This window comes from Nyctereutes procyonoides, unplaced genomic scaffold (assembly GCF_905146905.1).
Source record: "Nyctereutes procyonoides isolate TBG_1078 unplaced genomic scaffold, NYPRO_anot_genome, whole genome shotgun sequence".
Classification (NCBI taxonomy): Eukaryota; Metazoa; Chordata; class Mammalia; order Carnivora; family Canidae; genus Nyctereutes; species Nyctereutes procyonoides.
This window is the reverse complement of record NW_026575124.1, coordinates 229,580-244,751: the sequence shown is the minus strand read 5'-3', so window position 1 is coordinate 244,751 and position 15,172 is coordinate 229,580. Positions and strand designations below refer to the sequence as shown.

The 15,172-nt window shown below is 35.9% G+C and overlaps 1 protein-coding gene across 1 annotated transcript in view; it reads left to right on the top strand.

Annotated features, from left to right (window-relative positions):
- Window positions 1-15,172, top strand: part of CCNT1 (cyclin T1) — a 29,410-nt gene that overhangs the window by 462 nt on the left and 13,776 nt on the right. The window contains exons 2-6 of the mRNA XM_055337227.1: window positions 1,998-2,079; window positions 9,007-9,135; window positions 11,642-11,702; window positions 13,132-13,194; window positions 14,718-14,763. Coding sequence (XP_055193202.1) covers window positions 1,998-2,079; window positions 9,007-9,135; window positions 11,642-11,702; window positions 13,132-13,194; window positions 14,718-14,763 — 381 coding nt within the window. The remainder of the gene's footprint in view (window positions 1-1,997; window positions 2,080-9,006; window positions 9,136-11,641; window positions 11,703-13,131; window positions 13,195-14,717; window positions 14,764-15,172) is intronic.

The window sequence follows — 15,172 nt, the reverse complement described above, 5'->3', positions numbered from 1 at the left end:
GTCAGTGTTTGCGCCAGGGAAGCGAGGCGGAGTTAATTTCCCGCTCGCTCACCGGGGCCACCAGCCTTGCTGGGAACTCGTATCCTTCGCAGCTTTGTATTTGAACCGGCCCTTCGTAGTTTCCTTTCGTTGTGTTCTGTTCTCTTAGTCTGGTGACTTAAGAGATTCTACTTTCCCGCTATGCCCTAGGGGTTTGCAGGAGGTTTCGCTGTGGATGGCCGCCTCTTGAACTTCAGTGTGTAAAGAGAGTTTTGAGAAATTCAAGACGTGGAAAGTCTCCGAAAGAGAGAGGGTGGCCTAGGACTAACGCCCCAGCTTTGATTCAAAATCCGTTCTTTCCGCTTAGGAACTGTTCAAGAAACCTGTCGAATTCTTGGTTTTCTCGTCTGTAAAATGGAGTCCTGCCCCCCTTGCATCTAGTTTTTAATGCCTAACAAAATGTGTGGCACTCGTGTTCAAACGGTAGTTATTGTTAAAGTTTTAGAATTTCAGAGGAAGGAAGGATGCCAGTTTCTATTTGTAAGGGTATAGATCCAGGGATCTAATGTTTTAAAAGACCATTTACAGAATGTGGAGTTTTTAATTTACTCGGTTCTAATGTGTATTTGGTTTTTTTTTTAAATATTCCAAAGATCAAGTTATTTACTTTATTTTTAAAGATTTTATTTATTTATTCATTAGACACACACACACACAGGCAGAGACACAGGCAGAGGGAGAAGCAGGCTCCATGCAGGGAGCCCGATTCGGGACTCGATCCCGGGTCTCCAGGATCACTCCCTGGGCCGAAGGCGGCGCTAAACCGCTGAGCCACCCCGGGCTGCCCAAGATCAAGTAATTTAGTGATTTTTTTTTTTCCCCTTCAAGTATTTTTGTCAGAAAATATACTCCTTTCCTAGCAGAGGAAGCTTATGTGGTTCTAAATGGTTCTAAACTTCTTTGCGCTCTGGAAGTGGGGAATTATTTCTGAGTGCAGCTATTTAAGTGTGTCGCTGGCTGTAATGTTTGTTGTGTCTTAAAGTGTTTGCTTGCTTCAAAAGAAGTGTTCTCCTAATTGTGGATATCCAGTTTGTTTCCTAAGCATCCGGTTAGTACTGAGTTGAGCTTTTGTTTGAAATTGCTTCAGTATGTCTAGCCCTTTTTTCTATGTGTGTTGTTATTAAGGTTGTTGACATCTGGGGACCACGGCCTCTTCTGATAACCCACGTTCTCTTCTGAGGTTTTTAGAAGTAAGACATTTAAAGTTTTTTCTTGTTAGTGAATGAGTATATCAAATCTTTCCGCAGTGTTCCTGTTCCCAGGGATCACCGACTGGGAAGGCTTAGTCGCCACAGACAAGTGGGACTGAAAAAGCTCATTTCTGGAGCTTAGAAAGTGAGGAGATAGTGGAGACATACCTAGGGGCTGGATTGGGGAGGGCATTGTAAGTCATGTGAAGAGATAACCCTGAGCTAATGGATCACCACTGCAGGACTTTCAGGAGGCAAATGACAGGTTTAGGTCTACATAATTTTCTTATATTCCTTGATCCACACGTGTTAAGAAGCTTGCTTATCAATTCAGCAGATTTACATATTGAAACCTGGTTGTGTGTAGGGCATTATATTGTGTCAATTGGTGTTTAATAATTGATGAGAGAAAACAGATTTGCCCTTTAATTTGGAAAATTAAGTATGATTTTCATTTAGAAGCACATACTAGGGCAGCCCGGGTGGCTCGGCGGTTTAGCGCCGCCTTCAGCCCAGGGCCTGATCCTGGAGATCCCGGATCGAGTCCTACGTCGGGCTCCTTGCACGGAGCCTGCTTCTCCCTCTGCCTGTGTCTCTGCACCCCCCCCCCCCAGTCTCATGAATAAATAAATAAAATCTTAAAAAACAAAAAAAAAAGGAAGCACATACTATGTTTGTCTTGCTTGGTCCTTTTGGGAGGATAGGGAGGTTATATATTTGGGGGTTGTACTGCCTGTCTGTTTTGGAGCCTTAACTTTGGGATTTTAGCTCACAATTGACTATCAACACTGCTATAGTATACATGCATCGATTCTACATGATTCAGTCCTTTACACAGTTCCATCGAAACGTAAGTATTTTTTTGTATGGTATAATCTTTTTGTGATCAATTGCAACAACTTCTTGTGTGTGTGGGGTGGGTGGCGAGGGTGGAGTTGATCTTTGTTGCTGAACTGGGATTTGAAGTTTAGAATTTAGGATTGATCACTTTCATTATGTGTCACACTGGATCCAGTTTTCCTGTAAACTGTCCAGGCAGTTATTTAGTAGATTTAGTACATCCTTAGAATAGATGGCTTCTCTGATAAAGAAATAGATTGTTGAACACTTAAACTTGGCATTTTCGGTTTGGGAGAGGAGCATTAAAGGGGAGATATTGCTTAATTTAAGTGTAGTTTTTGAAGTGGTAAATAATAAGATAGCTAGAGGAAGACAAGTGAATGTAAGTGATTTAGATTTTCTAAAAGCCTTTGATATAATTGCAATCAATGGTTGGAGAGGGAAGGCACATTATGTGATGACTGGGAGGTGACTTTTAAGATAGGAAAAAGAAAATAATAGTAATAAAGGGATTTTTTTTTTTCTGGACAGAATTGTAAATAGTGCTATTTTCAGTTTTGATACCTGAAATGGTCCTATTTAACATTATTATAAATGACTTGGAAGCAAGTGCATAGTGATATCCCAGTTGCAGGTAAGATTTATTTATTTAATAAAATGACAAGGTAATAGGACTAAACCTGATGAATACTTCATATGGATTTGTGAGTGAAAAAAAATTTTTTTTTAAGAGAAAGGTTATGTTTTGAGAAAAAGTGTTTAAGACTTACCCCTAGGATGATAGACTTTGAGCTCTTTTTTTGTTGTTGTTGTTGTTTTTTTTTTTTTTTTTTAGACTTTGAGCTCTTTTTTTAATGCCATGGAAAGAGAATCTATGAAGCTAGATATTGCTCTTGTAATGTAAGGAATTGGTGTATTCACTGTTGGGAATAACTGCATAGGAAACCATTTGCATCTGTGGATTAAGTATTCCCACTTTTTACTGATTATCCAGTCAGCTTGGCTTTCTCTTACCAGTAGACCTCTTACCTCCAGCCATGTTCTACCTCTGATTGCAAGAGCAATTTTATTAAGATAGAAAAAAGCATTTAATGAGGCTGATAGTTCTAGAATAGAAGGTAGTAGATAAAGAATGAAATTTGAAGAGGAAGTCCATAATCATCTTTCCAGTTCTGAATGTCTTCTACGTCTTACCTTTTATTATTGTAAAGATTTGAAATCCAGGATGTAATACATCTCAAATCAACTTGTCCACTTTATGCATGTTTATAGTATATATTTCTATTTTTATCTTTTAAATTATATTTTTCCTTATTTCCTGTGTTTTAAGCTTAGCAAGGGCAGAGACTCACTTTTCTGTGTATCCTCCAAAGCACCGTCAGTAAACTTGAATGAATGAACGATCTAGTGATTATTTAATATGGAGAGATTCTAGTGGATAACATGACCTTTGCCAAAATCCAATGACTTTTTAATTTTGAGACTGTTGATCTCTCTAGAGAATCAATTTTAGGCATCTGGAATTAACAGATCAGAAGCATCACCCTTTAATATCTTAAAGAGTTAACTTATGATAAATCCAAGTTCAAATTGGAAAATATTTAATACATTGTTGTAGCATTGATATTTATCCTGTCAAGCTCCCACGCATTTTTTCATGTTATTTTTTTTCTCATTACAAGGGTAATATGTATGGCAAAAATTAATACAGAAATGTATAATGTAGAAAGTGAAAGCTGTTCTGTAATCCTACCCTTCAGAGGTAACCATTAATAAATGTTTTTTTCATATAGTTCCTTGGACATTTTTGTGTGCATATACTAGTATTTATTTCTAATAAAAAATCTCTTCTTACCATACTACTGTTATGTGAGTTGCCTTTATCAGTTGAATATATATTGGATATCTTGACCTTTGAACAGGGTGGGGTTAGGGGTGCCTACCTTCACATCATTGAAAAACTACATATAACTCTTGACTCCCCAGAAAGTTAACTACTAATAGCCTACTTTGACCAGAAGCCTTACCAATAATACAACTAACACATATTTTATATATGTATCATATACCATATCCTCACAAAAAAGTATGCTGGAGAAAAAAATATTATGAAAATCATAAGGAAGTGAAAATACAATTGCAGTACTGTACTGTATTTATAGGAAAAATCTGCGCATACATGGACTGACACAGTTCAAACCAGTGTTGTTAAAGGGTCAGCTGTATTTTAATTGGCCACATGATATTTTTTTTGTGTAGTTACCATAATTTATTTCACCTATTTATTTTAGCTACCTATTGGTGCATATTTGAGTTTTTCTAGTTTAGTAACTATAAATAATGTTACATAAAATTGGTACATATATAATGTATGACTTACATGACCTTTCTAATATAAATTCCTGTAGGTAAAATTACTATGTAGGTAAAATTACTATGTCCGCAGGGCTGCATTTAAAAAATTTTGTTGTGTCAATTTGCCCTTCTGAAAGATTATATCAGTATACATTGGTTTGTTGTGTTAATTTGCCCTTCTGAAAGATTATATCAGTATACATTGTTTCATTGTGTCAGTTTGCCTTACTGAAAGATTATATCAGCATACATTGTTTCCAGCACTGTAATAAGAGAAAGTCCTCTGTATCCTCACAAATAACATTACATCAGGAAATATTAAGTTTTAACTAATATTGGGATACAGTGGGGAGCAAGATAGAGGGTGTCCTGAATTATTAATTTACATTTTTTCAGTTAGTGAAGTTGACCTTATACCTATTATTGGTCATTGTTCTCATGAAATTGAAGAACTGGCTTAAAAATTGACTGTTGATTCTCTTTGCCCCTCTTTTCTGATTTTCTTATGTATACGAGCTCTCATGTATTAGAGCTGTGTGTCAAATGTTGTGAATACTTTTCTCATTTTGTTTTATCTCTTTGTTCATAGTGTTTTGGAGCCTAAAAAAGTTTTGCCTTTTAAAATTAAAAAAAAATTATTTTTTAAAACTTAAAAAAAAGATTTTGTTTATTAGAGCGAGAGAGCAAGCATGAGAGAGACAGAGAGCATGAGCAAGGGGGAAGGGTTGAAGGAGAGAGAGAAGCAGACTCCCCATTGATCAGGGAGCCCAATGTGGGACTTGACCTGAGCCGAAGACAGATGCTTAACTGACTGAGCCACTTAGGTGTCCTAAAATTTTTTTTTATTGTTGAGGTTTAACAGTAAAGCATAAAAATTTAAAGTGTGCAACTTGATTACTTTTTGCATTATTATTATCACATGTATACGTAACCATCACTCAGATCAAGATAAGTATATTTCCTACACCCTGGAAGATAAAGAATTTGCCTTTTGATGGAAATAAATTTTATTTCTTTCGTGGACATGATTAAACGACTGATTTATTTTCACTTAAATTCTGGCATTGCAGTACTCTGAGAAGAAATTTAACCTTGCGAATTGAATTTCTGTATGTACTGTCAAATATTTTCAAATGAGGGAGTGTAAAATTATGGTGAGCAGCCTGGTGTGTGGATTTATGTCATATTTCATATGTTATAAAATGTAGGTGTTGTATTTTAATGCCTAACAGATTTGATTGGGTGTATTATATTCTGATTATCCTTAAGGAGTCAAGCTTAGTGGTTAAGAGGATGAGATCTGGAGTCAGACATGTCTAAGTTTGGATTTTTTTGCACTACTTACTAGTTATATGTCCTGGGTAAGTTACCATAGGCCTAGGTTTTTTCATCTCTTTGGGGTCAGTAATAATAGTGCCTATCTCACAGTGCAGTTAATAAGTTTATTTATTAGAGAGGGAGTGTGAGTGGAGGGAGGGGCAGAGGGAGAGAGATTCTCAGGCAGACTCCCCATTAAGCAGCATGGAGTCCAAAACGGGGTTAGATCCCGAAATGCTGAGATCATGACCTGAGCTTAAATCAAGAGTTGGACACTTAACCAACTGACCCACCTAGGGTGCCCCAGTAGTTAATAAGATTTATTTATTTTTTTTTTTAAAGATTTTTTAAATTTTTATTTATGATAGAGAGAGAGGCAGAGACACAGGCAGAGGGAGAAGCAGGCTCCATGCACCGGGAGCCCGACGTGGGATTCGATCCCGGATCTCCAGGATCACGCCCTGGGCCAAAGGCAGGCGCCAAACTGCTGTGCCACCCAGGGATCCCAGTTAATAAGATTTAAATGAATTAATTTACAGAGTGCCTGTATGTAACAAGTAACAGGTAGCATTTTTATTCTTTTAAAATAATGGAGGAAATCTTATATTCTTATCTGGTATAAGAATTCCTCTTAGAAATTGCCTTTGAGGGCAGCCCCCGTGGCACAGCGGTTTAGCGCCGCCTGCAGCCCAGGGCATGATCTGGAGACCCTGGATCGAGTCCCACCTAAGGCTCTCTGCATGGAGCCTGCTTCTCCCTCTGCCTGTGTCTGCTTCTCTCTCTCTCTCTCTCTCTGCATCTCTATGAATAAATAAATAAAATCTTTAAAAAAAAAAAAAGAAATTGCCTTTGATAGGAAAATGCTGTTGTAAACCGGCTTGGTAAGTGATTCCATAAGGACCAATGAGTATTTACATGGTTGACTGCAAAATTTAGACTGAAATTTATCTCTTGCAGTCTTTCATTTAATGAGTTACCAGCTTGCCTTTTCTTAGCCATTGTTTGTGTATACTGTATTTTAGTTTGTGCCTTTTGAATAAATCTTTAGCTCCTTGAAGGCAAAGTAGTAGGCTTAAAATTTTAGTGTTGTCTTTAGCTAGTTCTTTTCCTTTTCTGTTTTTTTCTAATTATAAAATCCTGTTAATTTTTAGAGTGTTAACTTTTTTCTGTATGTAGTTGTCATAAAACTAAAAGAAGAAAAAAAAAACTAAAAGAAGACAGAGAATAAAGGAGGAAATGATGATATTCCTGTTCCTAACTGCTCAGAGATAATCCTATTGACATTTTAGAATTTTTTTTTCTCCACGTGCAAATACATAACACATTTAGTGAAGCCCTATTAATTTTCTAAAATCATGCTGTGGGTTTCTTTTTTTTCTTTTAAGATTTTATTTATTCATGAGAGGTACAGAGAGAGAGAGAGAGAGAGAGAGAGAGAGAGAGAGGGAGGCAGAGACACAGGCAGAGGGAGAAGCAGGCTCCATGCTGGGAACCCCACGTGGGACTTGATCCCGGGTCTCCAGGATCACACACTGGGCCGAAGGCAGCGCTAAACCACTGAGCCCCCTGGGCTGCCCGCCTGTGGGCTTTTTTCCCCTTTATTTCTACTGCTAGTGCCTACTCTAAACTTTATTTCTTAATGCCTGGATTACTAATTTTTTTTCTTTTTAAAAATTAACTTTTAATGTGTTTCATTCTTTCCTTTTATTTATTTGAGAAAGTGGATTTATGATTGGGAGGAGGGGCAGAGGGAAAAGCAGACTCCCCACTGAGCTGTGAGTCTCTGGACTCCTGGACCATGACCCAGCCAAAGGCAGATGTTCAACCAAATGAGCCACCCAGGTGCCCCTAGATATTTCTTTCTAAATATTTCTTAAACTTTTTTTTTTTCTAAAATCTTCACTGTCACTCTCTTGTTAAAGCTCTTTTGTGTTCCACATCCCATTATTTATATCACCTACTCAATTTAGTGTGCATCATGCTCTGATTCCTTACATCTTCTTCATGCCCCATCTTCTGGTTCTGCTTTGCTTATCCTAAGGTCTAGGAATGTATATGGAGCTTGCTGCATACAACTGCAATAGATATGAAGGAAGAGAATTGTTACTGTGAATTGGATTTGTGGACAAAAATCTGTTTCAGCAAAGTAGCAGATAGTGTCAGGGATACAAATAAATATTAGAATGCTTGTTAGTTCTACTTATTAAAGTGAAATACATATTACATTGTATAAAATTATTATATATTTTTTGACTCCTGGTTCTTGCCATTGCTGTCTTTGATTCACTGAAATATTCTTCTTAAGATTCAGTAGAAATTCTTGAGGTTTCCCAGGTCATTACCAGGCTACATTTATGTCATATTGCTTTAATCTCTTATATTGTTTAATGACTGAATTTGTTGTTTACTGGTGTGTTGGCTTGAGATTTTTTTTCCCCAAAATGCCTTTGTATAACATCTTGAATATAATAATTTTTGAATTCTCTTTAAGATTTGTGTTCCCCTCAGATATAATTGAGATAATTCACATACAATAAAATCCTTTTAAAGTATACAACTCACTGGGTTGTTGTTTTTTTTTAAGATTTTATTTATTTTAGAGAGTGAGTGCTGTGCTTGAGCAGGTGGAGGAGCAGAGGGGGAGGGGGAAGGAGAGGGAAAGAATATCAAGCCGACTCTGTGCTGAGTGTGGAGCCAGACAAGGGACTCCATCCCATGACCTCGAGATCATGACCTGAGCAGAAACCAAGAGTTGGACGCTTAACTGAGTGAGCCATCCAAGTGCCCCAATTCACTGGTTTTTAGTGTATTCATAAGGTTGTGCAACCATTGCCACGATCACTCAACATTTACATTCCCCCAGAAAGAAACTTCTTATGCATTAGTGGTCTCTTCCATTTTCATTTTCTTCCAGCCCCTGGCAACTACTAATCTACTTTCATTTTACTCCTTTAAAAAAAAAAAAGTATATAGAGGGTTATGATATAAACTTAAGAAAGAATCTCATTTTAAATAGCCAACTATTTACATCTAGTAGTTTATCTCCAAGATAGCTTTTAATGAGAGTTCATTGAAGGATTGGTTTTTGGGAGTGGATGTAAATGAATGGGTGAGAGAAGGGAAGACATTTTAAGGAGAAGAAAAGGCATTAACAAGAAGTGAAGTTGAGGCAAGCGAAGAACTTGGTTTGAGACTTAGATTTTTTTAAAGGTCTGTCTTGATCTAGGAATAAATAATAAATATGGTTTATTTTCTTTCCTTCCAGTCTGTGGCTCCAGCAGCCTTATTTCTAGCAGCTAAAGTAGAGGAGCAACCAAAAAAATTGGAACATGTCATCAAAGTAGCACATGCTTGTCTCCATCCGCAGGAATCACTTCCTGATACTAGAAGTGAGGTAGGGGATTAATTACACATATCCATTTTTCTTTATTTATTTTGATGATAACTTAGTTTTGTAACTTTGATTTACTGAGGTCTGAATGGGGAGTTAAGCTTTTGGGTTTTGTTTTTTCCTTTACAAAAATGTCAGAAACTTTATGGCAAAAGTTTATTCATTATAGTAAAATTGGAAAATACAGAAAAAGAAGAAAATGTATTACTTAGATATAATTTGGACCACAGTTATATAAGTGAATCATTATTATTTCTAGCTTCTTTTCTTTGAATAGCTACACACGTGTGTACCTTGTATGTCTTTTCCACCTATTATATTGCAAATATTTTCCCATTTTCTTTATTTTTTAAGATTTTGTTTATTAAAGAGAGAAAGAGAGAGCCCACAAGTAGGTTGCAGGACACGGGGACAAACTCCCTGCTGAGCAGGGAGCCCTCACTGGGGCTTGACCCCAGGACCCTGAGATCGTGACCTGAGCCAAAGTCAGATTCTTTTTTTTTTTTTCAAAGTCAGATTTTGATTGAGCCACCCACCCAGGAACCCCGTGAGTAATATTTTTATAAATAAATTTTTATTATGGACTCTAAAAAAAAAAAAGATCCTGTCATTTTTTTTTGACTTTTAAAGAAATTACAAAAGTTATATATGTTAGTTATAAAGGAACCTGAACATTTAAGAATCATTTAAAATTAAAGCTCCTCTCCCCTCTCCCTAGTAGGATCCTGCTGATTATAATTCCACTATATGTTCCATCAGACCTTTATCCTAAGCATGTACACATAGGCTTTTTTCCTTCCATCCTTCTTTGACTTTCTTAATGAGGGGAAACTCTGTCCTGGCTTTGGAAGTCTGTTGTTGGGGAGTGATGAGTTGTGAGAAATTTGGAGATCTGATGTTTTAAATGTTTAAACTGTGGATTCCTAAAAAAAAATAAACAAAAAATAAACTGTGGATTCCTATTACTAAGATTATTTAAGTCTCTTATGATGGATGCGTGCATCATCCTTTAACAAATAGATAGATAAATTTGCATGTTTTGATCATGCTGGAGAAAGCAGTTCTTATCTATTTGAGAGGGAGAGAAAGCACAGGGAGGGGCAGAGGGATGGAATCTCAAGCAGACTCCCTGCTGTGCGTGATTTCCCACAACCCTGAGATCCTGACCTGAGCTGAAATCACAAGTTGGATGCTTAACTGAGCCATCCAGACACCCCTTTACTTCGATAATAGCCCTTAGTTATGTGAATTGTTTCACATAGCAGTGTCTTGACTTGCTTTATTTTTCTGTTGTGGGTATAGCAGTAGGTCTTGTTCAAAATTACTGCCTTGGACTTTTATTTAGGTATTAGACTAGCGAATGCCATTGGTCCATAGAACTGACCAAATGAAAAAAAAATTTGTTTTAACAAAGTAAAACAAAAAAATAATTCTCACTTTTTTCCCCTCTAAAGTATATTTATCAAATTTCTCATCTGAATTTTTATTCCTTGTGAGATGGGGAATCTTACGGTAAAATATTTTCTTCATTATATGGAGAGAAGTACTAGCATAGCTTAAGTTCTTATTGGACTCACTGAAGATCATAAAGTTAGGTGGAAAGGTCACTGCAATGTGGCTCTAACTCCTGCCCTAAGTCTCATTCTCTTAGAGTTCTAGACTAGTGCAGTCCCACTAGAAATACAAAGGGAGTCACGTGTAATTAAAAATTTTTAACTTTCATTGAACTTCATTTAAAATCTTCATTAGAAATAAAATCTTCATTTAAAAGAAGTGAAAGAACTGTTATATTTTATATTATTTTTATATAACCTCAAATATCATTTTAGCATAAATCGATATTAAAACATTATTTTTTTTAGAATTAAAACATTATTAATGAGGTCATTTACATTATTAGTTTTTAATTAAAAGTCCTCAAAATTTGGTGTATATTGCACATTTCAGTTTAGACTAGCTACATTTTAGGTGATCAGAAGCCATGTGTGGATAGTGGCTACAGTATTGGCTGGTACAAATCTGAGAGAATTTGTTGGTTTGTTCCCTTTTCCTTTGAACTCTTCTAATTCTTAGAAATATAGCATTACCTCAAATGTGAAGGTTTGTCAGGAGTCAAATGTTTGAGGTTGCCTATAGTACTATAGGAAGGGTCTACAAATGTATTTTGATGGTGTTGAAAAAAAAAGTATATATATTTTTAGTTGTCTTTGTCTACATTACATGACTTTAAAACCTAAAATGTCAGTCTTGAAAATGAACCAAATCTCTGGTGCCTTTTCTGTAGCTAATTATGGATAAAGTGTTACTTCAATGTGCCATTTTTTCCTTCTTCTAAGAGGAGAATTTGTGCTAAATAGAGATAAAGATTGTATTTCAGTTCCTAGGCTGCCTGCTAATTCTACATCCCTGCCTTTTGTTGGTTTGGTTTCCCTGGAAGGAGTTGTTAGCATTGTTTATACTTTATATATTGTGCCTTCTAGGGGAATAATTTATGTCTTCTCATCTGCAGGCTTACCTGCAACAAGTTCAAGATCTGGTGATACTAGAAAGCATAATTCTGCAGACTTTAGGTAAATTTATTTTTCTTTAAAACATTAAGAAATGTATATAATGTAGAGTTATAAATTTGCAAAATAGGAAACAGGAAGAAAATCTCTAGTGAAGGTTCTTGCAAATTATAGAGGTTGTGGAGTACAGAGTTTAATCCTGACCTATACCATAGAGAGAAGGTAGATATAGCTGTCCTTTGGAATAGCAGTTAGCAGGTTTTTTTTAATTCTAGGATCATGATTTGCTTTGGAAGGTTTGGCACTTTCTAACTTTATGATAAATGCAGACACTAAAAAACTTTTCTCCTTTCATGGATTTTTTTTATTCTGTTTTTTATTATATTTAGATAACAGTATTTATTTTTAAAATTGGTAATCAGTGGTTTGTTTTTTATTAAGGTTCAATTTGCCAACATATAGTATAACAACCCAGTGCTCATCCTGTCAAGTGCCCTTCTTAGTGCTCGTCACCCAGTCACCCCATCCCCCCACCCACCTCCACTTCCACTACCCCTTGTTCGTTTCCCAGAGTTAGGAGTCTCTCATGTTTTGTCACTCTCTCTAATGTTTTTTAAAGAGGGCACATAGAGTTTTGGTTTTTAGATTATTTATTTGAGAGAAAGAACGTGCATGTGTGTGTGCCTATGTGGACGGGAGGGGCAGAGGGAGAGAATTTTCAGACTCTGCCCCAGATGCCTCTCTAATCAGTTTTTAAAACAGCAGAGTGGAGGTGGAGTAATTCAAGCTCCAGCAGTTGAATGGCTGGGAACCCAGATGTTCCATTATTATTTTTATCAGAGACACTACCTTTAAAAGCTTAGCAAATAAGGAAAATAAAAGAGATTTTCCTAGTTCTTTTGGCCTCTTTTTCTCTTCTCTGGGTAAGGGAGGAGTTTGTGAGTTGTGTTGGAAAGTTACTGGTATGGCTATATTTTAATGCATGTCTGTACACACAATTCTTCAAGGCTTATCTCTTTTTTTTTTTTTTTTTTTAGCATATGTGCTGCCAAAGTGAGCACTAAAAGGTTATTTCAAGTTAATTTCTGTTAATTAGCTTTTTACTTTAAATTATCTTCAAAGTAACTATTTTAGGGGACAATGATATTTTTCTGGTGAAATAAATTTTTATTAATATTTTAATGTGGAAGCCAGTAAGATCTAAGTTGCATAAATCATTTATCCACTTAGAATAATTTTCTGTTTATAGATTATTGGTTCCTCAGGGGTCTTGAGACTGCATTAGCTTTATCATTTAGTTAAAAACATAATTGTCTTTGAAGATAATTTGTGTTAGAGAAGAATATGCTGTATGTGTTGTGTGACCCCCTGAACAGCAGTGTTGGGAGAGGGCAATGAGGGAGACCTGTGATGATGACTCACATAAAAGAAATATAAAATGTCTCCAGTATCTTTAGCTTTTTAACTAAAGCTTTTTTTTTTTTTTTTTAAGGCTTTGAACTAACAATTGATCACCCACATACACATGTGGTAAAGTGCACTCAATTGGTTCGAGGTAAGGAATCCCAACTTGAAATTGTTTTACCATTTAATAGCCATGATTTATTTACTGTGACAAATATATAACATTGATGCTTTGCCCAGAAGTTAAATTGAAAGGATTTACTTGGCTTAAATCAAAATGATTATTTCTAATTTGGGATTTTTCTGCAGGGTTCTTAAAGTTTTTAGGTGATCTCCAGTTAAAGAAAATTAGTCTCTTGAGAATATTTGTCAGAGTCTGGAGCAGATTTTATAAAGTCAAATGATTAGTATGTAATGACAATTTAAGGATATTTTGGGAGTGGTGATCTTAATGTGATTCTAGGGTTGATTGTCCTAGGCAGCCTTTTATAGGCCACTCAGAGGATCATCTAGAATTTATTTGACTTATTTCCATGATTGACAAAGCCTTGGTAGGACATATTTATTATTATTATTATTATTATTATTATTATTATTATTATTTAAGATTTTATTTATTTATTCACAGAGAGAGAGGCAGAGACACAGGCAGAGGGAGAAGCAGGCTCCATGCAGGGAGCCTGACATGGGACTTGATCCCGGGTCTCCAGGATCACGCCCTAGGCTGAAGGCGGCGCTATAAACCCCTGAGCCACCTGGGCTGCCCCATTTTTTAAATTCTAATTTAACCTAATTTAACCTTAATAACTGTAATTGTATGAAACCTTGTTCTTCTTCTTTAAGTGTTAATATCAATATCTAGACACTGGTGCAATGAAGTTCCTTTTAATTTTGTAGATGAAACTGATAATTGGCCTCATTTTATATTTTGCTAATGTGTGCTTTGTCTGTAAATTCCCAATGTTTTCCCAAGTTGTTTATATTTACAAAGCATTAGAAAGTTTATATTGAGCAAGGATAAGGTTAAATAAAGGTGGATATATGCCCATATTGAAAAGACTTAAGTTTTAAGGAAAATTAAAGTTTACTTTATTACTCAGAGCAGTTTTTTGGGGAAGGGTGAATGTGTTTTGTATTTTGTTTTTCCCTTCATTGTGTTATATCAAATAATTGTTATTTGATGATTTGGGGTTTGAATGACAGGCTACTCAATTAAAAAAATTTTAAGCACAAATCACTTTTCTCAAATATATCAGGGTCTTCTAGGTTCTGATCTTGCGTCCAAATTAGTTCATCTTTTAGTTCAGTACTTTTCAGCGAACTCTTGCTTCAGAATTTCTGGGTTACTTGTTAGAAATGTTTGTGTCCTCCAAACATAATAGAGTCACACTGTAGAGAGGATATCTAGGAATTGCATTTTAAGCAAGTACCCCAAATACTTGGTGTGCAGAGTAAAGCTTGAGTCCCTAGGTCTGGAAGCAGCATAGTTATTATAATTAAAAGTTGCTAATTTATCTCCTTTGGTAGAATACTAAACATCGGGTGGTCAGGGACCATGTCTGCTTTATTCATTATTATGTTTCTCTACTTGGATATATTAAATGCTCACTAAATAATTGTTGAGAATGAATGGAACTAATACTTTTTTCCTCCCCCCCCCCCCTTTTTTTTTAGCAAGCAAGGACTTAGCACAGACTTCTTACTTCATGGCAACTAACAGGTTTATATTTTAATATTTTTCCCCTCTATTTTTGGGATAGGACTTTACTGGGGTTAGAATTTTTACTTTTTGAGGGGTATATATCAGGTCTAGTATTTAGTCAACTAGAACCCAAAGACCCAGGATGGATATTTGATACAGTGTATTACAGACAATTCTCTGGTAAATGTTGATTTTTCTGTACAGTTTTCATATTGTAAATTAAATTTCCATGGGGCTTTTTAATTTGCTAAGGTGATGTAATTATGTAGTACTGATTGTTTGAAAGCCTACTTGATTCTGCATGTCTTACATTGCTTTAAAATATCCAAGAGCATGGGCACCTGGCTGCTCAGTTGGAAGAGCGAGTGGCTGTTGATCTCAGGGTCATGAGTTTGAGTTCCATGTTGGGTGTGGAGATTACTTAAAA